A 25888-nucleotide genomic window follows, 5' to 3' on the forward strand; every position below is an offset into this window, starting at 1 on the left:
GGTGTGTTTGGGGTCATTGTCCTGCTAAAAAATAAATGATGGTCGAACTAAATGCAAACCAGACGGGATGTCATGTCACTGCAGGATGCTGTGGTAGCCATGCTGGTTCTGTGTTCCTTCAATTTAGAATAAATCCCCAACAGTGTCACCAGCAAAGCACCTCCACACCATCACACCTCCTCCTCCATGCTTCATGGTGGGAACCATGCATGTAGAGACCATCTGTTCACCTTTTCTGGTCGCACAAAGATACGGCAGGTGGAACCAAAGATCTCAAATTTGGACTCATCAGATCAAAGCACAGATTTCCACTGGTCTAATGTCCATTCCTTGTGTTTCTTGGCTGAAACAAATCTCTTCTGCTTGTTGCTTTTCCTTAGTAGTGGTTTCTTAGCAGCTATTTGACCATAAAGGCCTGATTTACACAGTCTCCTCTGAACAGTTGATGTAGAGATGTGTCTGCTACTAGATCTCTGTATGGCATTTATCTGTGACTCTAATCTGAGCTGCTGTTAACTCGCCATTTCTGAGGCTGGAGACTCGGATGAACTTATCTTCAGCAGCAGAGGTGAATCTTGGTCTTCCTTTCCTGGGGCAGTCCTCATGTGAGCCAGTTTCATCATAGCACTTGATGGTTTTTGTGACTGCACTTGGGGATACATTCAAAGTTTTTGCAATTTTCCAGACTGACTGATCTTCAGTTCTTAAAGTAATGATGGACTGTCGTTTCTCTTTACTTAGCTGATTGGTTCTTGCCATAATATGGATTCTAACAGTTGTCAGATAGTGCTGTCAACTGTGTACAAACCTGACTTCTGCACAACACAACTGATGGTCACAACCCCATTACAAAGGCAAGAAATTCCACAAATTAACCCTGACAAGGCACACCTGTGGAGTGGAAACCATTTCAGCTGATTACCTCATGAAGCTCATTGAGAGAAAGCCAAGGGTTTGCAAAGCAGTAATCAAAGCAAATAGTGGCTACTTTGAGGAATCTAAAATATAAAACATATTTAGAGTTATGTCACTATTGTTTGTTTGCTCCATAATTCCATATATCTTGCTTAATAGTTTTGATGTCTTCAGTATGTATCTACAATGTAGAAAGTAGTAAAAATAAAGAAAAAACATTGAGAAAGTGTGTCAAACTTTTGACTAGTGTGTATCGGAGTGACTTCTGCTGGTGACCTTAAGATGCCGAAGTGGATATTTATCACACTGTAAGCTATCTCTGAGATATCTGCCTTAAATGGACACTATAACATGTCGAGACACAGTCCTGACGACTAATTTAAAGCTGGGAGGAGCGATTTGTGGATCTGTGAGTGACTGATGTGGTGTCGGGAAGATTTTCTACATTCCACATGAGTACATCCAACAGCAGAGCAGCTCCAGGAAGAATAAGGTGCTGCTGAAAGACAGATGGAGGTCTGGGCACTACTTTAACCACTCATCCCTGAGAATAGTGCTGCTGGTCTCAAATTGAAGAGCCAAGTGGAGGTAATGAACCAGCAGGGATTGATCTGCCTTGATATTAACCAGCTTCCATTACTTAGTAAATTCTACAGCAGGGTTTCAATTTGTAGACGGCAAATTCTGAAATAACACAAAGACATTTTTAAGACTACAGCGTGACAAAAAGAAACATCACCTCAGTCGCATGCTCCAGTGAGAAACTAATTAACTTTTCTTTCTATTTCTTTCTTGTTTTTGCAAGATTGATGTAAAAAGATATTTTATTCTTTTTCTATTTAGTCTTGTTATAGGCAAATTTATTACTATTTTACAAGAAACCTTTCTTAATTATGTAATACTTTATTTACATCACAAATCTTTTGCTGTTTCACAAAACAAATGTATCTTCTTAAACTACTTTAGGGCTAACCTTCAGCCTTGTCACTATTTTAGTAAAATGACAGAGAAGACATGAGACCATTTGCACAATTAGTGTGTTCATTTGAACAAAATAAAGATACCTTCAATCGCAAGTTTGATGAAAAAGCACCCAGTTCGATTAAAGTGAGGATGAAGTCCCAAAGCAACAGTAAAACCAACTTAAACTCACAATACAATACATTAGCAATGAAGTTATATGACAAATTGTTGGTGAATCGGGCTCCTTATTTGTCGTTCATCTTCAGAAAAAAACATCAACATCTACATTTTTAATTTTTATGGGATTTTTTAAGGCCATTAACCCTGCTGTTGTTTATTTCCACCTTCCAAAAACAGGAAACCAGCCAAGCCTGCCTTAGTGTACTTCAGAATAAGATGATTTAACATTTTTGTGCCACTATGGAACATAATGTTCAACATGTACTACATACTACATGGTAGGGATAGACTGATTATCGGCCTGGCCAATTATAATGGCCAATATTTGGTATTTTACTGATTATCGGTAACTTATTGGCATATTATAAATTAAATGCACTACTTCTGGTCTGATACGGCCTCCTCTCTCGCCGTCCGTTTCACTCTGTGGTCTCAGAAATGTCGCTCAACTAGCAGAAAATGAAAAAGAAACACAAACCAGGAAATTAGCTTCTCTCACGGTGGCTAAGGCTATGCTAATGGCTAGCGGAAACAGAGTCTGTGAAACAATAATAATGCTTTAAGATATTAACCTTTGAGTGGACAATAAGAATGAAAGAATAGTGAAACATTAGATAAACAGAAGAACAGCAGATGTAACTGCAGGAGATAAACTGATCGATCTCAATCGCATAAAGAGATAATTAACATAACATTTAATGGATGTTGGTTCAAAATACCAGCCATTGACCTCTCTTGAGTACCAATAATCAGCATCGGCCCTGGAAAACCCATATCGATGGAACCCTACTACATAGTACCTGACAGTAGTATCTAATGTGGAGTTTTGAGCACAGCCATAGTTACTTCTTTATGTGTAAAGTACAAGACACTCGTAGGTCACACGACGCAGACGACAGCAAATAGAAAAGATAAGGCCAAAAAAGTAGATGTTTTACAGCCTGTATTGAGATGCTATTATGGTTTTTGCTTAAGACTAGCTAAGCTATTGTGCTTTTTTTTGTGATGACTATGCTGCTCATTTGTGCTGTTTCATTCAGTTTGGACATGTTGGATCTTGTAAAAAGACTTCTAAGGAAATAATACAGAGATTTTTCTTTCTTTCATTGTGATGTAATATATATTGTTTGTATCTTTTCCTTTCTGGTTGTCTTGGCAACACCTCTGGCCTCTGGTGGTAATGTTAAATTTCACAATTCTATTCTAAATTGCAAATTTTTTGATCGCTTTGAGCTGCTATTCAGTCTGAAATCCAACAGAAGGAAAGGAAAGACAGAATCACGACTCATGCAGCCTTGTGTGGTTCATGCTGTAGCTATATTTATACCAGCCCAAATATATTCTTTTCCAAAAATGCTGAGCTGTATTTCTGGAGAAACACTGACAATTCATTTATTTATTGATTAGCTCAACTTTTATTCATACTCATAGCAATTACTAAGAGCCAGAGCTCTTTTTCAATAAATCAAAATACAATTAGTATTGTCTTGATGTCATTCTACAATTTAAAAGAAAGAAAACCTAACAATAAACAGTTAGGCTACTAGAGAAAAACTGTTACCACAATTAGTTAATAAAAACATTGAAAAAGTTCATTAGAATGTAAATCAAAATACAACTATGCCAAAAGCTGTAAAACATCCAAATAAGGTAAACATGCAATAGAGAAATGAAGTAATTCAAATGTAAAATAATCAAGTAAAATGATTACAAATAGAGCTGGGGAGGTTTCAAAATCTAATTAAAAGATAAATGTGTATCAATTTTGTCCCAGCAGTCATTGTGCACTAAAATTAAAAACAGTCTTTCCAAATGCAAACCCAAACAAACATACAAACTGCTGTAGTGAGTGGAAATGCATGTAAGTAGCAAAGAATAGCATCAAAATCTGTTTGTTGTGATTAAACCTTGAGGAAGAGTCAGTTTGACCCTGGACGTCTTTGATCCTGCAGTCGTGCATTCAGTCCATTAAAATGTTCACGTTATTTTCACCCGGATAATATTTTTTTAAAAAGCACTTGAGCTTAGACCTGCAGCGTTTCTATTTGTCTGATATCTGTTAATGCATGAAATTTGCATTTATCACTACGTGTCGTATTCACACAATGATGCGATCATGTGTTAGTGCCGCCCTTGCAATGCAACATTTCAATAAAAACGGCCTCTCGTCAGCTTTTTCCATGGTGCCATTTCTGTCACCAGGTATTAGGATGATAAAATCAGAGGCATCCATGGAATAACCCTTTTACCTTCCTTTGTGCAGCATTTTAAATCAGATCAGGTTTGATTGGGAGGGTCATTCATTGTGACTAAATCGGAGGGAATGTGAGAGCTTTTGCCTTTATTAAACCTAAAACGCAGTCATTCTCCAGTTCGCTGCACACAGATTGTTCCTTTCCTACAAGGTCCAGAACCTAATGTGATTCTGTGTCAACTCTTCTGAAATATCTCTCAGAGACGTTTCTCATATAACCTCAAATGACAAACCGATCGCTTGGATCGTTTAAGGTGAGCAGTAAGTGAGATTTAAAGCTTCCTTCATTCTACCTGAGCAGGTTTTAGTCTTTCTGAGCTGCAGAAATCTTGTCATCATGTCAAACAATGGAAGTAAAGTCAGAGGTTTAATAAGAACACAGTTGTGTAGCAGCGTATTACATCTAATCGAGATTGAATAATTAGATTACAAGTGATCAGTGACTATAATCAGCTCTGACTGCATTTGAAAATATGTGTAATTATTTGGGCTTCCAGTAGCGAGTCATTTATTTGTCAATTTATTTGTCAATTATTTTCTCGATTAACTGGCTCATTTTTTGATCTATAAAATATCAGAAATCAATGTTTCCCAAAGCTGTCACAGAGGAGGAAAGACATCAGAAAGTCTTCAAATTTAAGAAGCTGGAATCAGAGAATTTTGACTATTTTTCACTGAAAAAATAACTCAAATTGATGAATGGATTCCCCAAAAAATTGGTAAGTAATTTATTTAGTGTTGCAACCTAAGTGACCTTTAACAAATTAGATACTTAAACTGTGTCCGAAATGACAAAAACAAATAGTTGTTTGGTCTCCAGAATGTCAGAAAATGGTGAAAAATGTTGATCAGTGTTTCCCAAAGAACTAGATGACAAATCTTTTGTCCGCAACACAAAACTATTCAATTTACTGTCACGGAGGAGGAAAGAAACCAATAAACATTCACAGTGATGAAGTTGCAGTCAGAATTTAGATCTTTTTCTTTTTTATTACTCAAATTGGTTAATAGATTATAAAAATTGGTGGACCCTGATATGCTAAATTAAGACAAACAAAAAACAAGGTTTACTTATGGCCAATCATTTGCTTTATTAGTATTTACATATATTTTTGCAGGGTCCAAACTTGTTTAGAATTAGTCAGTAATTAATTGTCATAATTATTAATACTTTAGGGTCTCAGCTTTATTAGGTATTATGGTCAAGTAAAGTAGTATTGTATAGAACTTTACAGGGAGAAAATCATTTTATTGTGTTATGTGGTAAACACAAAGAAAATTGGAGGTGCAAAATAAGATATGAAAACTTTTACTCTGCCATCCTTCAAGGCAGCTTCAATGAAAAGAAAAACTGCAGCAATAAAAAATTCCACAAAAGAAGCAACATCCTGTAATACATAATTTGATCTTGACCAACTGCAAACTGAATTTCAGTTGAAAAAGAATAATTGCAGAACTCCAAAGTTCAATCTATTTTTTAGTATAAGATGCAACATTTGTCAAAGTTTGATTGTGACATAATGCAACAGTAGTTGTATTGAATTAGATTTTTTAGAATTTCTTATAAAGCCTGTCATGCAAGTTTTATTAACTGGCAATATTTTGATGTAACCCTGAATACAAGGAGGTCAAGACAAATCAAAACATATAGAATTTATTACATTTTCAAGCACACAGCCTTTTTGGTTTATGTATTCTTTTTTAGACTGATGAAGACACTATAGTGTTGAAACCTTTGTCTGTTTGCACAACAAAAGGCTGTAAATTAAAGTGTGTGCTTCAGCTGCCCTCTCTGAAACCAGAAATTTGCTGTGTTCATGCTGAGAGGTTCTTGTTTCTGTTGCTGAAAGGAGCCTGAAGAACCCAGTTTCTAAAAGAAACATACCTTTCCTCGTTAATATGATTGAAAAAATTTCAACTCAGTACTGCCACACATCATATCTAAATCTAATTTCCAAAATAATTAAACTGGATTTTGCTGTATTTAATTATCATTGACGTTTTTATCTTCAGTCATTTCCACATGCACCAAAGTGACATAGTTTTCTGAATTTTCATTTCTTTCTGGTCTAAGGGACAAATGCTTTATTTTAGTTAGCTGCATAAAAAACTTAAAATAATAAATATCTGTCACCTGTATCTGCCTGTTGACATCGTTTGCAGAAGGGACTAATCAAATCTGCAGAAAAAAAATGCCTGCAAGCATGACAGATGAGCATTTTTGAAGATTCAAAGAGTCCAAATATTAATAAAAAAGCACAAAAAATATCTCTGTCAAAGGCGGAGGATGTCCCTGTGCAAAGCAAATTTTACATTTCAGAAGAAACTGAAATTCTACTTCAATGTCAGTTGACGGTTTTATCCATGTAATTATCACAGTAGCACCAAAGGTCCTTCAGTAGAAACCCTGTGATGTCCCGTCGGGTTTAAAGCGAAGTGAAGACCTGCCAACCTGAACCCAGCTGCCAGTCTGATGGTTTCTGCCTGCTGGATCATGGGCCAATAAAAGGACCATTCAGACTGATGCAGTGCCGCTCAATAAAACTGTGAGGTGGCCTCTGTCAGCTCCAGTTGGCACGTGGTGATACATGGAACTATACGTCATGCAAATGGACATTGGCAAAGCTAGAGGGTTGGGTCCAACAGAGGCAGAAAACTAAGCAACATTAACCTTGGGGGTCTGACAACTGAGAATAATGGCTGAAGCAACAGAGAAATATGAGGAATTTCTTTTGTCAGTTGGGTTTCTGTCATAAATAATCCTTTAATCTTTAGTGTTGTTTGCTTTAACGTTGTTTACTTAGTGTCCCATATGCAGAAAAAGTATTCAGATCTCATACTTAAGTAAAAGTAAGTTATAATTTGTTACAAATAAAGAGAAGCATTTAAACCTTTTTTCCTTGAAACATTTTAGCATCAAATTGTACCAAAAGTACTGAAAATAACAGCACATAAAATGTAGAATGGGCAATTTCAGAAAAATATGCTATTAACACACTTTATTAATTTATTTTAAATAATGCATTTTATTTTGTAATTTAATTCATTAATTTAATATTCATTATAAGTTGATTATAATTACTAATGCATTATTGTGTTCATCACTTCAGTGTTGCAGCTTGTGAACATGAAGCAGATTTTATTTTTGATTTTTTTTACTGCCGGGTAGCTTCTAAGTCCGATCTTAATCTAATAATAATGCATGATTATCTATTTGTTAATTATATTTTGTGTAATTAATATGAATATGCAAAGTTACTAAGCTTATCAAATAAATGCGGTGGAGTCAAAAATTCTGTATTTCCTTCTGAAAAGTAGTGGAGTGGAAGTATAAAGTAGCAGAAAGTGGAAATACTCAAGTAAAGTACCCTAAATATATATTTAAGTGCAGCAGTTGTGTAAAATGTAGTCAGGTAAAGCTTCAATTTAGCTAAAAGTATCAATATTTTACAGATATCTGCTGCTATTTTCATTCTTTTTACAGTTTTTGAACATTACAGTAGTCCATTTTTTTTAGCCTTGGTGGCAGATTTTCAAATGTTATTTTTTTTTTCTTTTTACAGTGTAGTTTGGAGCCAAATTTAAGTAAATATTTAATAAGCTCTTAAGTAAATAAGTTTGCAGCCACCGTTAGATTGGGCAAGTCCAAAGTTGTGAAAACGTGGGGGTGTTCACGAGTAACTAGTTCCTCCGTCTACCAAATATAATAGATTCATTCTCCAAAGCTGTTGATGTAGAGCTTTTCTCCTCCTTTAAAAGTAACACCAGAAATTGTCCAATCAATGAGAACTTGGTTAGATGAGATCATAAAAACCAACAAATGGACCTGGATACTACAGCCCTAGATGGCATGTGGAAACCTCTGCTGTATGTAGTGTGACTGCAGTCTCACTGATAACTGAAAATCCCATCGTTTCCATTCTCTGTCAACTGTAAGGACATTATTTTGAGTATCTCTCTCCACCAATATCTCTGAGAAACACAAGTACGCTCAGAGGTCTCCTTGATTCTTGACTTGGACCTGTGGCTCGTCTAACTTATTGTTCAGGAATCTTGTAAAGGAGATGAGGTCGTTCAAGATCTGATCGAGTGTCTTACAAGTTCGGTTCAGATTTCAGTGGATTTAACAAACACTGGCAACAACTCAGACAATGCAGCACAACACTTCAGATAAAAAACCTTCACCCACTGCTGCCGAGATGCTGTATTAAACACAGACAGCATTTCTTTAACCACAGCTGGCAACATTTCCCCAGTGGGAAGTCGGTGAGGGATTCAAGTGCTGCACATCATCTCCTGCCAGAGCAGCAGCAGACTCTGTCACAGCTGGTCATCCCAAATGATAACTGACAGACATGTGGTTTTAACTGTCAATTAGAGCAAAAAGAAATGAAACATTCTCCTAATTCCTGGTATTGAATAAAGTCCCTGAAAGAGAAATAAAGGAGCACAGTACTGTCTCTTTGCCAAACCTCGCTGGTGCTTCTTTAATCCTCTCCTGAATGGCAGCTCGGAGTATTAAAAAGTGAATAATGAGAAAGATGCTTCTGTAATGCAATGAGTTTTGAGTAATATCAGCCCTTCGGGGATGATTACATGTTGCAAATCTGAGCTGTTTCTTTTTTAGGCACAGAAATGATCAGCCTGATGGATTGAGATGGATATTTTTTTTTAAACTCAGAAAAACAAAGAGGAGATCAGGCTCTTTTTGATGTGCAGAATAAATGGTGGGCAGTTAACAATACCTCGGGGGTGTTCTGCTTTGTATCTGGTCGGTTCCTCTCTTTTAGTCTGTCAGGTCGGATCTGACACTTGCTCATTGGATGTGAATATGTAACACAGTCATGCCAAATCCTCTATTAAACGGCTAAATGCAGCAGCTAATCAATTAGCTGCTAAATTAGAGATGCATTTGTTTCAGCGTGTCATGCAGTCACAATCTCAGTCACAGTCACACTGGTTGTATCTCAACATGTGGAAAGGTGTTTTACATCATCCTGCATTTTGAAACTATGGCCCTGCAATTTTAAAGATGTTTCAGATCTATTTATTTTATATTTAGTTTGCCCATTACAATCCCATCTTTACTGCAGCTTTTTAAAAACGCTGAAAAACATATTATGATTAAAGGTCTAATTTCAAATATCGATAACCGCTGATCATTTTCAATGATTTATTTACAATTTTACTTATGTTATAGATAAAGATGGAGAAAAGCTTCTGACATTACATGCATGTCAGCAAATGTAGATTAACTGTAGTAGAGGAAATCCTCGGTTTACGACATCCTCAACTTGCATCTTTTCACCGTTATGTCGGAACTGATTACAGGCTGGTTCTTGGTTTAACGTACAGCATTTCGTCATTACGCCGGATTGTTCTTATCATCAACAAACAATATACATTTCTTCTGTTCTGAGGGCATTTTTCTGCCTTTATTTGATAGTGGAGCAGAGATAAGAAGTCAGGGAGGAGAGAGGGATGAGGAGCAACATCCAAAAAAGGTCTGTGGCTGGAGTAGGCACATTAAAATTCATGAAAGGTTGCACCGGAGCCCTAAAAAGCCTTTTCATAATAACAAGGAATATACAAAAAGGCATTCAGGTTTCATAGAACAAGCAGTTCTTGTTATTTTGTCAGATTTAATCACTGATTTCTTTGCTCCACAACATGGTTTTGCTTGTGCATCTCAACCTGTTTACGCAGCACAGTGTGAATACCAAGCGCGATGTGTCGTGTCTCCCTGTTGTGGCCTCATTACACCAACCTAAATTGCACATGTGTCAACAAGAGGCCACGGGGCAGCGGAAGGAAAAAAAAAAACAAATATTTTGCTCATTAATTCGCCGCTGGTAGAACATCCTCCGCCGACATGTTTGAGAGGGTAGCATCATGACAAAGCTCTTACTATTTTGATCACACACTCTGTGACTGAGTGTCCCTCTGAGGTACCTGAGTGTGTCCGACCCCACAGGGCTGCCGAGCCCCAGCATCAAGTAAATCACGAGGTCTTATTAACCGCGGGCTAACGCTTATATTTCTTTTTACCAGCTGTCGCCTTTGTTCGCACTCTATCACACCGCCTGATGAATTGCAAACCCTTAAGACAACACCCAGTCGCATCTGGGGCAATGGGCTCCTGACCCGGCATAACTTAACGCAACCATCTGGAGCGGGGAAACAGGCCCAGTTTATGTTGCACTAATGTAGCATTACGATGCAGAAGGCGCAAATTAAGGCCGGATAGAGCTGCCTGGCAACAGACAGTGAATCCAGATGACCAGCCGATAACTTTTATGCAAAGCGAACATGCAGCGTCTTTTGTAGAAATGTAATTGAATAAGTGGAGACTATTAAAGAGGTCGCAGATCTTAATGATTTCTGCTGCTCCCTTTTCAAATTGGATGTCTACTTACGGACACTGCAAGGGCCAGACACCATCAGATAACACTGTGCATAGTTTTTGTCATTTCTCATGAATTCATTTTCCATGTCGGGATTGTAAATGTGCCGAAAATGGCATTTTGTATTGTGTATCATCGCTAATGACGCTTTCTCATTAACTTTGCTTATGCATTCAGGCAAGTAATGAATCCAGTTTCTTTCTGCATCAGGCCTTGTCATATTTAAAGTTGAAATATAGCAAATGTGCTGTCAAGTGTTCTTGAACAACAAGTGAACTCCTTTACAAGGAAAATGGAAGGGTTTACACATGTTTAAACATGTCTACATGGTGTATTTATACATGCTACAAGACAAATCATGAGTGAAATAAGCAGTCAGCACCATTTCCACCTTGAACCTGCAGTGTCCCGATGACAGTATCAAAAACATGTATCGAGACAAACCTAAAGAACCAATGCTGTCAGCTTGCTTCTGTATCATTATTTTTCTTCAGAATTGGTTTCTGGTTCCAACATTTATGGCTGAATCATTCCAATATTACAATTTGCCAAAGTGTTGCAGTGTCTTAGAAGAGTTGTTGGTGAGCTGGTATGCTGGTGCAGCACAAGCGGCAGATGGGGGATGTATAACCAAAGACTTCATTGGGTCAATATATAATTGAGGTCCATGGGATATATCATGTCTTTACAAATTCCCTAATTATTTGTTATGGAAACAATCAGTTGTTAATATAAAATTACTGGATATCACTAAAATGTCAACTAAATAACCGTACAAATTTAATAACAACCACCTTCTAATTAGCTAAACAATAATAAAATGAGTTTATTCAAAAATTGTTTTGATTGTGTTCTTTTTATTAAGTTGCCATAATCATGACAGATATTTGCTACCTAGCTACAGAAACACTGTCCTAGTAGACTTTGACTCATTTTGTATAAATTAACGCCAATTGGAATTCATTACTCGACACAGAAGGCTATGTCATGGTGCCCATTGTTAGCTAAAGTGCCACAATGCTCTCTGCTTGCCTACATAGAACTACTCTAAGTCAAAGTGACTGCCTCCTTGGGTTGCTACAGTGTTAAACCCAAATATCCCACCTCACTTAATAATAAGAGACTACATCTTGTGGTGCAACCAGGTACTACAGCTAATCTACAACACATTTTCTTTGATGCACACTCTTCATTTTCCGCCTTGTCGATTAACATTTGTGCAATATCAATATTTCTCTACTCTTGAAATAATCTGCACAATATCTATATTTTTGTACTTATGGAATAATCCTGTGTAATATTATTGTTTTCAAAATTCTGAGTAATTTGTGCAATATTAAAAGTACTTTTGCATATGTCTGCTTTTTTATATTTTACTAGTAATGTTCCCTATGTTTTTGTGCTATACCCTTAGCTACTGTGACACTGCTAAATTTCCAAATGTGGAATTAATAAATGGTTATCTTATCTTAAAATATTTTTAATCAATTCATTTATTAACAGCAATTAATCATGTAACTGATAGTCATTAACATCCCGAGTTAGCACGCATATCTCTATATTATTTCTAGAGTTTAAAGCAGGAATCATAACATGTAGTTCACTTTAAATCAGGGCAAAAAAAGAAAAAAGAAAGAATGAAAGGAGAATATAGCACAGGGGGTAAAAAGGGGACAGTGCCACATTCCCTGTTGAACAAATTACACCAGGCCTCCTCTTGGTTATGCTGTCATTGCAGAGGGGTGAAACCATCAATTAGCTTTTCGTTACCTGTCAGCCATTCGTCTCGTGTTGACGGGATTTACACCCCACAGGACATATCTGAGCACAGAGAGCAGCGCCTGCATGCATAGTCATTAGGACTCTGGTATAGCGGAGGTGAGCGATTGACAGCCTCCCACACCAACACATATGCTCATTAAAAGTCAGGCTGAAAGTTGGCAAACAACATACTGTTTACATTAAAGCAAAATCAGCTTTCCACTAAATCCAGAGCCAGTGGAGGAGTTTGTGACCTGGAACTTAATTTAACACTCAACTCTAAAAAGTCAATCATTTCTGCCACTTAATTACATGCTAGGTAGTAAGATAAAAATTCTAAGGTTGCAAATTATATTTTGATGGGTTGGTTTGACAAAATAATGTTGGTAACTGTACTAATTCAATCCTGTGTGTAATTTGAACTCACATTTGTGCATACATTGATTTAAAACTTTATTCAAGTTGAGGTAACTTGATGAAATCACCTTTGATAACTTATTTTTGTCTTCACCATTAGGTCAACTTTAATTTTTTAATTAAATCTGCACATTTCTCCATTGTGCATTGGTAATGTCATAATTAATTCCCATCTAGGGTAACTAAGTACATAACGCTTAAAAATTCCTTTCAAATAACATGGAAATACTACTTGGAGCAACTTAATTTTTATCAGTAGCCAACTCAAAAGCTTACGTTTGTGCACATTTGATTTTATTATTTATTTGCCTTAACTCAAAATATTATATTTGATGGATTGAGCATGATTTTGTTTGAAGTTGTTTTCGTATAACTTCTAACTAAAAGATAGATTCAAAGTGTTAATAGTTTTTTATTTCTTTGTTTTGCTTCTTTTGAGCCCAAACAAGAAGTCTAGTTCCCAAGAATTTTATTGGAATTAACTAATGACATGGATTTGCAAAAAAATATATAGATAAAAGATGTTATCGCACTGATAATTGGTGCAGAGCAGTTAGTAGCTTCTCTTTTGAAAGCTCCACCATTAATGACCTCCTCATACATGCAGACCTGTCACCTGACTGACTTCTCCTGCTTCCTGAGCTTCCCTCTCTGAGCCAATAGGATCCCTGGATGATTTTCTTTCTCTGAGCATGCCAGAAGGCCGTGCAGATATTGTCAGATATGTGCTCTGAAGCACAGCACGAAGCAGCACCGACTCTGCACAGATTGCACCGTAGCACTTCCTTCGAGCCATAAAAGCACGCTGACATTATGCACAATGTAAGCTGCATTATGCTCATGTTTTATGACCTTTTGCACCTCAGCTTTGCATTATGAAGTCGGCCAAAATATATCGACCACCTCTGCAGGAGCCCGTTTTCACAGCTTTGAACAGCTTCGTGAGCTCAGCTGGAAAACACAGACTGACAGTGTCTGAGTGAATGGAGGATTTAGAAAAGGTTTTGCTTCTTCAGTCAGTGTTGGTGTTTAACATACTGGTTTTTGTCTTCAAGAGGTCTATTTTTGGAGAAGATTAATTTCCCCTACACATCTCAACCAGCAGCCCTCTAATCCCCAGCAGCAACCAGACAACATGGCTATGAGGTTTGTGTCTTATTAAAATTAACTGAAAACTGTTTCACCCCAGGGAGCACATGCATTCCCAAAGCTCCCAACCATTTACAGCAGTTTAACTGTAAATGCAACACAAACATCACTGTGTTAAACTGTGCCCATGCTTATTTAAATAAAAAAACAGTAAAAGTTGTATGCTCTAAAAAATGTATGTATAATATAAATAAGAGAAAATATGCTGGCACCTGCCTTTATTCAAATGATTCCTCTGCAAACAAGACCTTTGCAGCAAGACATGGCAAATTAAATAAAAAAAACCCGAACCTGAATGGTTTGGGTTCATTTGTCTCCTTACTTCAAATCAATACAAAGTTGTTCTGAGTGATCACCTTTGTCCTTTTAGAGAACATTTCTATCCTGATGGGAGTGGTACTTTCCAGGATGCCTCCATCCATAGAGCATAAGGGGTCACTGAACGGTTTGATGAAAATGATGGGAATTAGATACTACGGCCTTCATAGTCACCAGAACTCAACCTGACTGAACACCAATGAGAGGTTTAAGACTGACTTAAAGGACAGCATTTTCCAGAACCATCATCAAAAAACCAAATGAGGGAATATCTTTTGGAAGAACGATGTTCATCGCTCAAGAGTCCTAGAGACTTGGAAAATCAAAGCCAAGCAAAATTTTGGCTGTTCTGCCTTATTGAGACATTTTATGTTGGTTTTTACTTTCTTTTGCAGTCTGTCTATATGTCACTTACATTTTGTGAATTTAGGGTAACAGGGATGTTGTCAGAGGTGGAAGAAGCATTCAGGTCCTTTATTCAGTAACATTACCAATACAGTAAAGTAAAAGTTCTGCATGAAAAATCCTAATTGAGTAAAAGTATCCTAATATTAGCAGCAAAATGTGCTTTTCAGTATTGCAGTCTAGTCCTGGTTTGGTCCCTTTGACTGATAAATTATTAGATTATTAACTGCGAAGCATCAGTGTGTCTGCAGACAAATCTGAGGCTCCAAACATGACTAATGAATGAAAAAATTAAGTTCTGATCTACAAATCTGTTTTCGTGTTTTCTTATCTTTGATTTTTTTTTTTTTAGATCATTGGAATATTTATTGAATTATGTGAGAAGATTAGAAGAAAAAATCACTATTTGGTGGAGCTAGAAATGTGAGCCAACTACACACTGCTTTTTGGAAGAAGACAAAAAGTTTGAAAGTTTTAATCTGTAACTGCATGTTGTTTTTTTTTTTTTAAAGCTTCTTACATTATCTATTGTGTCAATTCTGCATCCTAAAGACTGTCAATGAAAAAAAACGTACAATATTTCTGTCTAAAATGTAATTAAGAATGAAAAAGTTCCCCAAAATTGCACTTAAATACAGCACTTGAATAAATGTATTACATTACTTTGAACCACAGTTTCTTGCCCACTGCTTCCAGTCTCTCTTCATTTCCTTTCATCTACAAAATGCTCCCTGAAGATAACAAAAAAATTTAAAAAGAAAAAGCAATCCCATGCCAGATGCCGCTGGGATCTCACAGAGCAGAAGTCTGAAACAAATGAGTAAAGGGAGCTGAGAGGCAAAAAAAAATATCTTGTTTGTTTTGTTTTAGCCCCAGAAAAACCAGCTTCATCAAACGCTGACAGGGGCCTGATGCCAAGACACACAGTGGGGTGGCTGGAAGACTCAGAAGCAGAGTGTCCTTATATCTACCTTCACGAAATACCAAATTATAGTCAAAGCACATCTGTTTAAAGTAAAAGCCCAAACATAAAACACATTCAGGGATCAAGAAATCACTGAAAACACGATGCTTTGACATTCCTTGGTGTAAATGAGGCTCCATCCTTCCCCGACATCTCTGATTGAAATGTTCGACATATTTCTGAACGCCAATTCTTCTTCAATATATTGTTAGCCTTGATTTTTTTCATTTATTCTCCTTGTTCCACTCTGGTGCTGGATCATCCATCAAACAGGATAATGTGGGAAGGATGCAGCTTAATGGCTCATATAGAAACCGTGGCCTCAATCTGCGACGCCTTTTCATCACTGCAAGATGACTCTCTGCTTTTGTTGCTGGGTAAAATGTGTTTGCGGTCAGAATGTTGCACCTCTAGTGTTGTTTTCTGCTCTGGATCAGGAGTGAGAATCTGTAACCTTCCAAACAACATGCAGATGTATGATGAGCGTCTTTAGCTGAAGGCGCCGCAGGTCCGCGTGAGGAATGTTGCGTGGAGCGTGAAATAGTTTCATAAAGCTTTAGGGAGGAGGTGTGTTTGATTCATAACTGTTTCACATCTGAAATGGAGTGTACTTTCAAGCATGGCTCTTTTTCTGATGCCATCTGTTGTTTAGACGCCCAAAATGTCGGAATCTGCATATCTCAGACGTAATGAGAAACTAATGGGCCGTCGCAAAAAGTCCATGAATGGGAGCCGTGACATTACGCGGAAGCAAATGATCCTGCATGCGGTGACATGTTTTGTTTCCCATTACACAAATGCCTTTTTCTTTTCCACAGAATCTTTCTCCAACCAGTCAGCTCGAAAATCACTTCTACCTGTTCACAGATTGTTTTTGCTGCAAGAGGAAAAACTTTTCCCTCTGTCATCTGTCATTGTGAAATTTGCCTCAGATCTCGGATTTGCTTGCAAATCTACTTTAACAGAGATCACACATTTGAAAACAATTATAAATGAAAGCACTTCTAAGTTATTTGCAGTTACCTCCTTTGCATATCCAGCGTTTTCATGCAAGAGGGTCAATAAAAGCGAATTGCAATGTCAAAGTTCTCATATTGATACTTAAAATGTGCTTATTGATTCACAAGCAGCACAGTTAATAAAGTTATTTTACTCTAGTATGTACGTTAACCAGTAAAAATGAAAAGGCTGTAAAATGAAACAATAAAAGAATTTATTTGAAGGCTTGATTTCTGCCTTTATTCTTCATTTATCACTTTATGCTGGAGTTCATCTCTGTTTTCTCATTTATTTACAAAAACTATTTAATTGTTGGCTCATATTCTGCCATTTAATGCTTAACTGATAAGACAATATGAACATAATCCTTAATATGAGACTTTTAAGCTGCTCTTTTTGTAAATAAATGAGTTGCAACATTATGAGTTTATGAACTACAGTATGAATATTGATGGTGTGTTCAGTTGTAGTTGTCCAGTTTATGTGAATTTGCCATCACGGGAACAGGAGTTTCAAAAAATTACAAAACAAACCACACCATAACTGTGCACAAGGAATAAAACACCAACATATACAGGATGAGGGTGTCTGAAATGAATCTGTTGCTATGACTTAAACACTGACAGTCAGGAAAATATACCAGCTTGCTTTCTTGACTCTATTTTAGGCTTCAACTAACAGCTGGTGAGCTCCAATTTGTACGCTGGTACACTGGGAACTGAGGAAACCAGCTTTGTCTAAAAATATCAAAATTTGCCTGACAACACCTCTGAAGCTCAATAAATCATGTCTTGTTTGTCTAATGTGTACAAAAACAGAAGTGTAATAAAACAAAATGCAACATGACAGCAGACAGATTACTTTTGGACAAAGATAGACTCAGAGCGACATTAGTGGGTTTGCACCAGTGTGGACACCTAAATGTGATATTTCTCCACCAAAAACTAGTTATTATATAGCTTAAATATGTCTATAGTTATTTTTTCAATAAATTAAACAGCCACGTTGTGCAAATACATGTTACATCTGTCTGGGGTGACAGCAAACGCATGTCTTTGTCAAACTTAAACGCTTCTTGCAAACAGATAATTAAAGCCAAAGACACTGTTTGTGGTGTAATCAGGCAACACAGTTAGAGGATTATTGGCAGCACTATAGCGCTGTTTGTTTCCAGTGTTTATATACGAGTTTGTTATGTCTAATATCCTTGTTTGGATCGGCTATATTTGGAAACTAGAATGTAATTGTCATAGTTGATGAATGAGTTATATGTAATAACACTGACAGCTGCAGTGAAAAACAGTGTGCTATGAGGCACAGATGATGCTGGAAAAAACTGCACACAGCAGGAAGTAAACGGCAACAGTTTGCTTCACAAGTCAGAACGGCGCGTCAGACTGAGGCATCCAGAGGTGATGAATGCAACATCTGCGTGGCCATTTGAACAGAAATTTATACAAGTGGAGGAAAATATGTCTTTGTTTCTGCAGGAGTATGCTTGATATTCTCCGTTTTTGATCTACAAAACAAACACAGATGACTTGAGTAGGTTTTTAGATGCACAGGTTCTACTTTATGGAGGTAATTTGTTGAAGTTTGTTGAAGTAACTTTGCAGCCTGTAGCTGTGGAGGTTATGCTGTTGCTGATGTTTGACTTTGACTTGCCCAACCACTTTAACCCTCGTGTTGTCTTAACATCCTGTACACTCCCCTTGTCCTAAGGGTCAAAAATGACCCACCTCCACTGAGCCTCTAAAATCGAGCAGCCTCAGTGAATTTTCAACCAAAAATCTATTTTACATGAGGAATCAAGCTGTCGTGCATCATACACTTTGTGAATGTCTGGGTTTTTCTCTCCTCAAAGGGCAGAAAGACAGTATTTAATCAATGGACACCATTCGTTTTTCTTACACCACACATGTTAAAACTGTTGTCTTTACTAAAAGTAGAGGTTTATTATCACTGTCATTGCTGCTAAAGGTACTGCATAGGTGTAAACATTATTTGTTTAGCAAGAGATAGCACTTCTGTATCCTAAGAAAGCACCAGAAATGTGCAGAAAGTAGCATTTTTGAAGGGAAACAACATTGTGCTGTATGTTGTACAATGGAATGGAAAACTACAAAACTAAACTACAAAATACTAACCTTCTCACGTCTTTTGAATCATTTCTCCCATCCACAAGGTGCAGAACGGACAACAATAGTGCGAATTTCACTTTAGAAAAAGTCATTGAATTTCAAGTTGAAAAAAAGGTCCTTTAGGGGGCTTTCTATGCAAATTAAATATAGTGGTTGGGTCATTTTTGACCCTACGACAACACAAGGGTTAAAATGACAATTTAACAGTATTTGGACAGTTACGAAACACTGTACACTGGCGTTTTACAGCCACCAAAGTGAAGCTCTATGGAGTGATAAGACACAGCAGATCAGTGCGATTTTGTTTCTAGTCTTTAGCATCATGCAGTGTATTCAGAAAGAGTCTCTACTCACAATTAAATCATGTCGCATTAAATTCAAATTATAATGCATGATTTTGCCAACTGTGGCCTTAAATTTACCAAACAGACATAGGAGTGGTACCTGTCTCCTCATCTACACAGATTTCCTTTAAGATTGCCTCATAAGCCACTTAAACGTGTAATAATGAATGTCATCATGAGCTACAAAAACGGCATTTTGACCTCATTCTCTGTTCTCGGTGCAGACGGATTGTTCCAGCGACAGTGAGAGTGAAGACAACTTCATCGTCGTCCCCCCTCGAGATCACCTGGGCCTGGCCATATTCTCCATGCTCTGCTGTTTCTGGCCTTTGGGGATTGCAGCCTTTTATTTCTCACAGGGGGTGAGGACACGGACACACACACACACACACACACACACACACACACACACACATGTATATATATATATACACCCAGACATTCAACGCACACGCCCTCAAAGTTGTCTTTCACAAAGTCTGTCACACTTGAATGATGCAGCATCTGTTTGTCAAGGTCTAACACAATCACCAGCACATGAGTCTGTGTCACATGCAAGCACATAAACACACACACACACACACACACACTCCCGGCTTTATGTATGACTCATTACCGGAAGGTTAAGGGGCGTCACGCATAGGAAAAGGACTGACAGCTGCCTCTCTCACTGCAAGGCCAATTTTTACTGAGCGACCCATCAATAACTCAGGGCCGATCTGTAATGGCTGCTTGATGCTCTGTAAACAGGCTGAGAGCCTCCTTTAGGAAGAGTGTATAAATCGCTTCCAAGGTTCTATCTGAAAACAACAAGAAAAGGAAGTATTCAGAATAGAAAGATGAGAGAGGCCCTTTGAACTAGCACTGTTTTGAAGAGGATCGAGGTTGAACCCAGGTAAAGGTGTGCCGACGCATTGAAGACGACGAGCTCTCAGGAAGCGTAAACAGCCTTGTTTGAGCTGGAGTTCACAAAGTCGAATTTACTGGAAGAAATGCATGAAACTGCACAATGCAAATTTAATTAAGTTTTTTTCTGCCTATTTTTTTTCTTTGTTTTATAGTGTTTATGAGCATTACACCTCAAAGAAGTAAGCTTGAGGAGTGTATTTGTGGTTAAAATATCCTATTTTATCTCCAGAAAATATCAGGATTGGACTTGGGTGTAATTATGAAATCACATAATTATTTAGACACATATGTATTTTGCTTGTCATTGACCTAAAGTCTCAGTGACTGCAGAGTGAATCCAATAAAGGTCATCGTTATAGATTCCCACAGTTAAATAAACATGATTGACTGTGATATTAATAGTAAATGTACCACTCATACTGAACAGTCCATCACTTGGTTTTCAGCTCTGGTAAAACTGACATTAGAAATCCTTATTTCACTCTCTTCACAGTAATTTTTGGTCTCTGAGCTGATGCCTAGCTAGCTTCTACTGTAGCCTGCATGTGAGGCGTTTAGGGAACATCAGTAAATTCAGCAAAGTAAGGGAATTGGGTACAACTTAATTTACCTTTTCCCTCTTGAAGGTGCACTGAATCCTGATGTAGAGTTAGTTTAAGTCTTATCTGGATGCAGACTTGCACATTAGCAGGGATGTAGCACAAGTTGGAAGTAAAAACAGAGCTTGGTTTGTTAAAATGTGAATGTGCAATAGAATATTTTGTCTCCAAAAGCAGGGGATGATTGATAGTTGTGATTTCAATATTTATAAAGACAACTGAATATAATTTTTCCATAGCCCTGCTCTACAGCTCTACATTTTCATCTTTACGTTATCTCTATTTGCACATCAATAGAAAGATGGTTCACCATGCTGAATGTATCTTCCAACAACTTGCTCCTCTGTTGACTGTTTTTGAGCTATGCTGCATTTATTTTATTGATTCATTAGGTTATATTTTCCTCCTCGTCTCTCTTGTCGTCGCCTCTGTGAAAACACTGCCTGCAGTTCAACCCAAAAACTCAGAATTTTTGGCACGTGACTGTTGGTCACAGCTCAGTCAGTTATGGCTTCTCAATTGCATCAAGGAGCCCTGAATTTTTTGTTTTTGTAGAATCTAGTGCAAATTGTTCATTTTTGATGAATTTTTGATTGAGACAAAGTTATTTTCCTTAAATATCACAACTAACTTAAATTTGGTTAATTTTCCCCATTGGGGTTCAGAGTGGCTCTAAGTGTATAACTAGTCATTTTACGAAGCAATTTTGAAAAACATGAATGCCACACTTCATTCTTTTGCATGGCAGTTTTCAATAACATACAGAAAATTAGAAAAGTAAAACTCTCCATATCGCAGCAATCATAAATGTACCAGAGAATTGCCTGATGGACTGATGCAGAAAGGGCAGAATTAGGTGTCTTTCTGCAAGTTAGACAGTGTGTGGGAGTCGGAGTGAAACTTTTTGATGTTAGCTCTGTCCTCTAACCCGAAGCAATCGATTTCTAATACATGTCAGAAACAGCGGGTTTTTCCAACCAGAACAAGAACATGTGATTTCAGAATGCAATCTATCACAGTGTGACAGTCTGGCAGTTAGCAAGGCGGCAAATCCTGAAGCTTTCGCTGAAGTGTTGTAGATGGTAACAGCAGCATGTAAGAGGTGTCTAATGGATTCCAACTGGACCTCGTGCTCTTTTCAGCTCTGCAGGGAACAACATCTGATGATGGCGTGTCAAGCAAAGAGCACAGGGATCGTCACATGTCTTCTGTCTGGTGCATCATCAACTTACAAAAACACATTAAAGGGCCATCAGTAGCCTAGAAACACACACATGCTGCACACTGCATGTCTAAAAGCACATGTAAACACACACACCTGCCACCGACCGACAAGCTTTTCAGTAAATTGCTCAGCCTTTGACTATAAATTCTTACCAAAAGCTCGAGCATTTAGCCGTTTTATCTGTGGGCGCAAGGAGTCCAAGCCAGTCAGTGAATTATCTTGTCAGGAGCTAATTTGATTCTTCCTGAGTAATTATGGGCAAGTGATGGCTGTGTTTAGGGATGGATGGTTTTTCTGCCAATCTGCCTCCTTTAGAAGGTGGCGACCAGAAGAGCTGTCAGGAAAAGATATGGAGGAAGTCTGGGATCGCTTAATTTTACTGCTCAATAACCCACTTCACTGGTCCTCATTTCATTCAGTTGTTCAGGAAGCCCCTCCAACTAAATGATGTAACTCTATAGGACTTAATGTGAGGACACTGAAAGTTTTTAGCAGAACAGGGGCAGGAATTTTGGAACTGAAACCCAAGCCTCTGCACTTTGTCGTGACAGAAAAGTGTTCTCTCAAAAAAGTAAAAGTCTGCAAAGGTCTGCAAAGTCAATTTAAAGTACTTACCAATTTAACATGAAGATGAAATTTTAAGATTTTGACTATTAACTGCTTTAACTTGCTGATTTCACCTAAAGAATGCATAGCCTAAAGAAACTACAAACAAAACTAGCAAGTGCTACATTTACTAATTATTACTTTTTACCTTTTTCTTAACAGAAGAGTAGATTTTAGTGGATATATTATAAGATTATGATTGAAAATTTTAAATGATTTTGGTGATGTCTATAATTTATTTTGCCGAAGGGCGTTCCTCAATGTCATCATGATTCAGGTAAAAAAGCAACACCAGAAACCCCTATTACTATTATTATCACAAAACTAGCTTAGCAGAAATAGTATAGTAGTTATAGACATCACATATTGGTTTGTGGATTGCTGTTTTTAAACCTTGAGTTGGGAATTTGGCTGTCACAGTCTTGGTATTTCAAAAGCAGACATGACAAATGAAAGGCAGATCTGATTGCAAACTCGCTTTATCATCTGTTTTCCTCTAAATCGATCTATAATTTTAAAAATTTGCATCATTTTGTATTAAAGGGAACTTGAAACTAATGATTAAGACCATAAATTAATGAGGAAAATATTTACTGATGTGGAAATTTAAGCAGAAGTTGGGTCATTGTCTCATAGATTTCTATGCAATCTGGCTTCCTTTTGCAGCCAGACAACTTGCCCTCTGCTGGCTGTTAGAAAGAATGCAGGTTTAAGGCTTTGCTTTTCAGACTGAGGATTTTTCCACCATTTGTCTGCAGTCTATGATTACAGTCATACAAAGAATTCCATTATCAGACTTGGTAGACGTTTGTAAGTGGTCACGTGATCTTCTTATATTGTGACCTTGTGAGTCGTAAAGAATGAACAGTCAAATGGGATTTTTTTTCTCAGATCTAAGTAGATTATTTGCTTAAACTTGGCAAGGTAGTTTCTGTACTTAACATTGACTAAACGGTAACAGAAAACAGAAAGATATAGCAAGCGAAAGTGCAAGCACAAATGAAACATCAAAAATTTAAAAAAAAAATGAAAATAATTGGAACACTCGAACCTCAGTCTCAGAAAGAACACATAACAGATATGTTGTTTATCCTGGGTCTAAGGTCATATGTAAAGTCCCTCAAAATTTGGTAAAAATGTGCCTAAAATGATATAATTGATAAAATAAGAACACATAATCAATCTGTGAACTACAGGGGAGTCTAGAGGAGCTTTACTTCTTATAATAAGATAAACATAGTTTGTGAAATAGTGACAGTATGCTATTTTTGCCATGTATGTCTATTTTTCTCTATCTCATTATCATGGATCATGCGTGAAATGAGGCTGTTATTGATTCAAGCGTGTGGGTGTTAATCACTCAGTCACTTCAATAAAGTTACAGACACGCATGCTGTTCGTTCTAAAGCGACTCAGTTTTCCTTCACGCCTGTGTAAAAATAAAACAGTTCATTACTATATGAACCGTAGCACTCAGGAACACAAAGGTGTACTTAGTCCACACATTAGGATGGATTAGGAGAATGGCCTCTTTCCTCGCTTTCTCCGTCTGCCAGCAATCAAGTGTAAAACTTATTACTGAAATAATCTCTCGCTGTGTCTCCTCACTGCTCTAACAAGTCAGTGGTGCTGAAAGATGCACAGCAGCAGCTACTTTACTTCGTTTCTTCAGCATTTATATTCTTAGTAAAAGTAAAAGCAAGTGCTTGTCAAATGAATGTCATTTCTCACCATAAAAAAGTACACAAAGCGAGCTCCCTGACATCCATGGTGTACTTTGCACACAATGTAATTAACTTTATGAACCCCAAAACCCACCAACAGGTTTCTAAAGCATCTTTCAAAAAAATAAAGTTTAAACTTTACCATTAAAGCAGAAAATGTGAAAACAACAATTTTCCAACTGTCTTTGAACTGCTCATCAGTCACGTCAGGAAAAATATCCATATCTCAGCTTAACATCGTGATATTCATTGAAATCAATGTATTCTACGTGTCTCACTTAACAATTTACCAAAAAATAAAATGTTTGCAGCAAATTGAATCTGTAACAAGCAAAAAAAATTTGCTCCTCGCTGCAAACATGAAGCTATTAGTGACTGAGCAACAACCAATAACCACATGAGAAAAATTCTGCAACTTTTTACACAGAACAGATAGGAGACAAGTGTGGAAACTGATTAAAAGTGTAGTAAATAGGAAAATATCTACAGTATGTGAATTTTTAAAACCTGTGGACACAAATTGTGCATGTTGATTCGGATTATTTCAGTTTTTCTGAAGAAGATAATTAATGTAATCCAGGCTTAGTTTTTTTACTTTTAATAATTTGTGGCATTATAACCTTGTCATACTGCACAGAAGACATTTTTGAGTTCTCTATACTTTTAGCCATTGTTGTTCTGTTTTCGTAGAGCTGCAGGACTTTATGTTAGAGTGAAAAATAAGCTAAGAGGACAGAAGCAAAATAACACCCATAACTGCTTGGGGTTCAGTGGGTTCACTTATTGCACCTTATCTGGACAGTTTGGCAAACTAACTTGAAAATTTTAGTATTTTTTTCTGGACTTGTCACTTGTGCTTGGCACCTTCGCAGGAAGGCATAAAGCAGATGCATTATGAGATTTGACAAGGGCAGCCCAAATGAAATGATCGCACATCAGCGTCGCCATTTACTCTGAGGACATTTACAAACAGGTTAGCGACTGTAATAGAGTCTGCGGACGGCGGATCAATAGTGTTTTTGTTCCACTGGAAGGTCAGGCCTGGTCAAACAGAGAGCCGCTGGCTTTCCAAGGAGAGGAGTGGAATCAGGAGGCGAACACACAGACACACATGCATTCATCCGAGAGGCCTTTTTAAATTGCTTTAAAGCTGTTTGCCAAAGACAACATCTTTAATTCTGTGTAATGTCTTTATGGTAAATAGGGATGCACAGTTGCAGGATTCAGCACACAGACACACACACACTTTAAGGTGATAATGACTAGAAAACCATGAATATCTGAGAAAAATTAGCTTTGAGCATTTGATTGGGAAGCAAAATTGAGTTTCAATTATTGCCACTAATAGGGTGAGTGTTTTGTTTGGAGATGCTGATAAATTTTTCTCTCTGCTCTGAGACATCTGCGCTGCAAAGTGCAGAGTTTAGGAGCGGCAGCAATTCCTTTCACGATTATGCAAATCAGACTCCCCTGAAGTTATCTTATGGCATACCAGTCATCATAATGAATAAAAATGAACGAGCTAATTATTGTGAGAGAGTTAATGCATTCTGGTGCGAGGGAGGCTGGGAAACAGAGAAAGAGGGAGATTTAAAGGCTTTTCCGTGTTGT

The 25888-nt window shown here is 37.4% G+C and overlaps 1 protein-coding gene across 1 annotated transcript in view; it reads left to right on the plus strand.

The window, feature by feature from the left end:
* Positions 1 to 25888, plus strand: part of syndig1l (synapse differentiation inducing 1-like) — a 69224-nt gene that overhangs the window by 30133 nt on the left and 13203 nt on the right. The window contains exon 3 of the mRNA XM_023263089.3: positions 19439 to 19576. Within this exon, the coding sequence (XP_023118857.1) occupies positions 19439 to 19576 (138 nt within the window). The remainder of the gene's footprint in view (positions 1 to 19438; positions 19577 to 25888) is intronic.

This window comes from Amphiprion ocellaris, chromosome 12 (assembly GCF_022539595.1).
Source record: "Amphiprion ocellaris isolate individual 3 ecotype Okinawa chromosome 12, ASM2253959v1, whole genome shotgun sequence".
NCBI classification, from domain to species: domain Eukaryota; kingdom Metazoa; phylum Chordata; class Actinopteri; family Pomacentridae; genus Amphiprion; species Amphiprion ocellaris.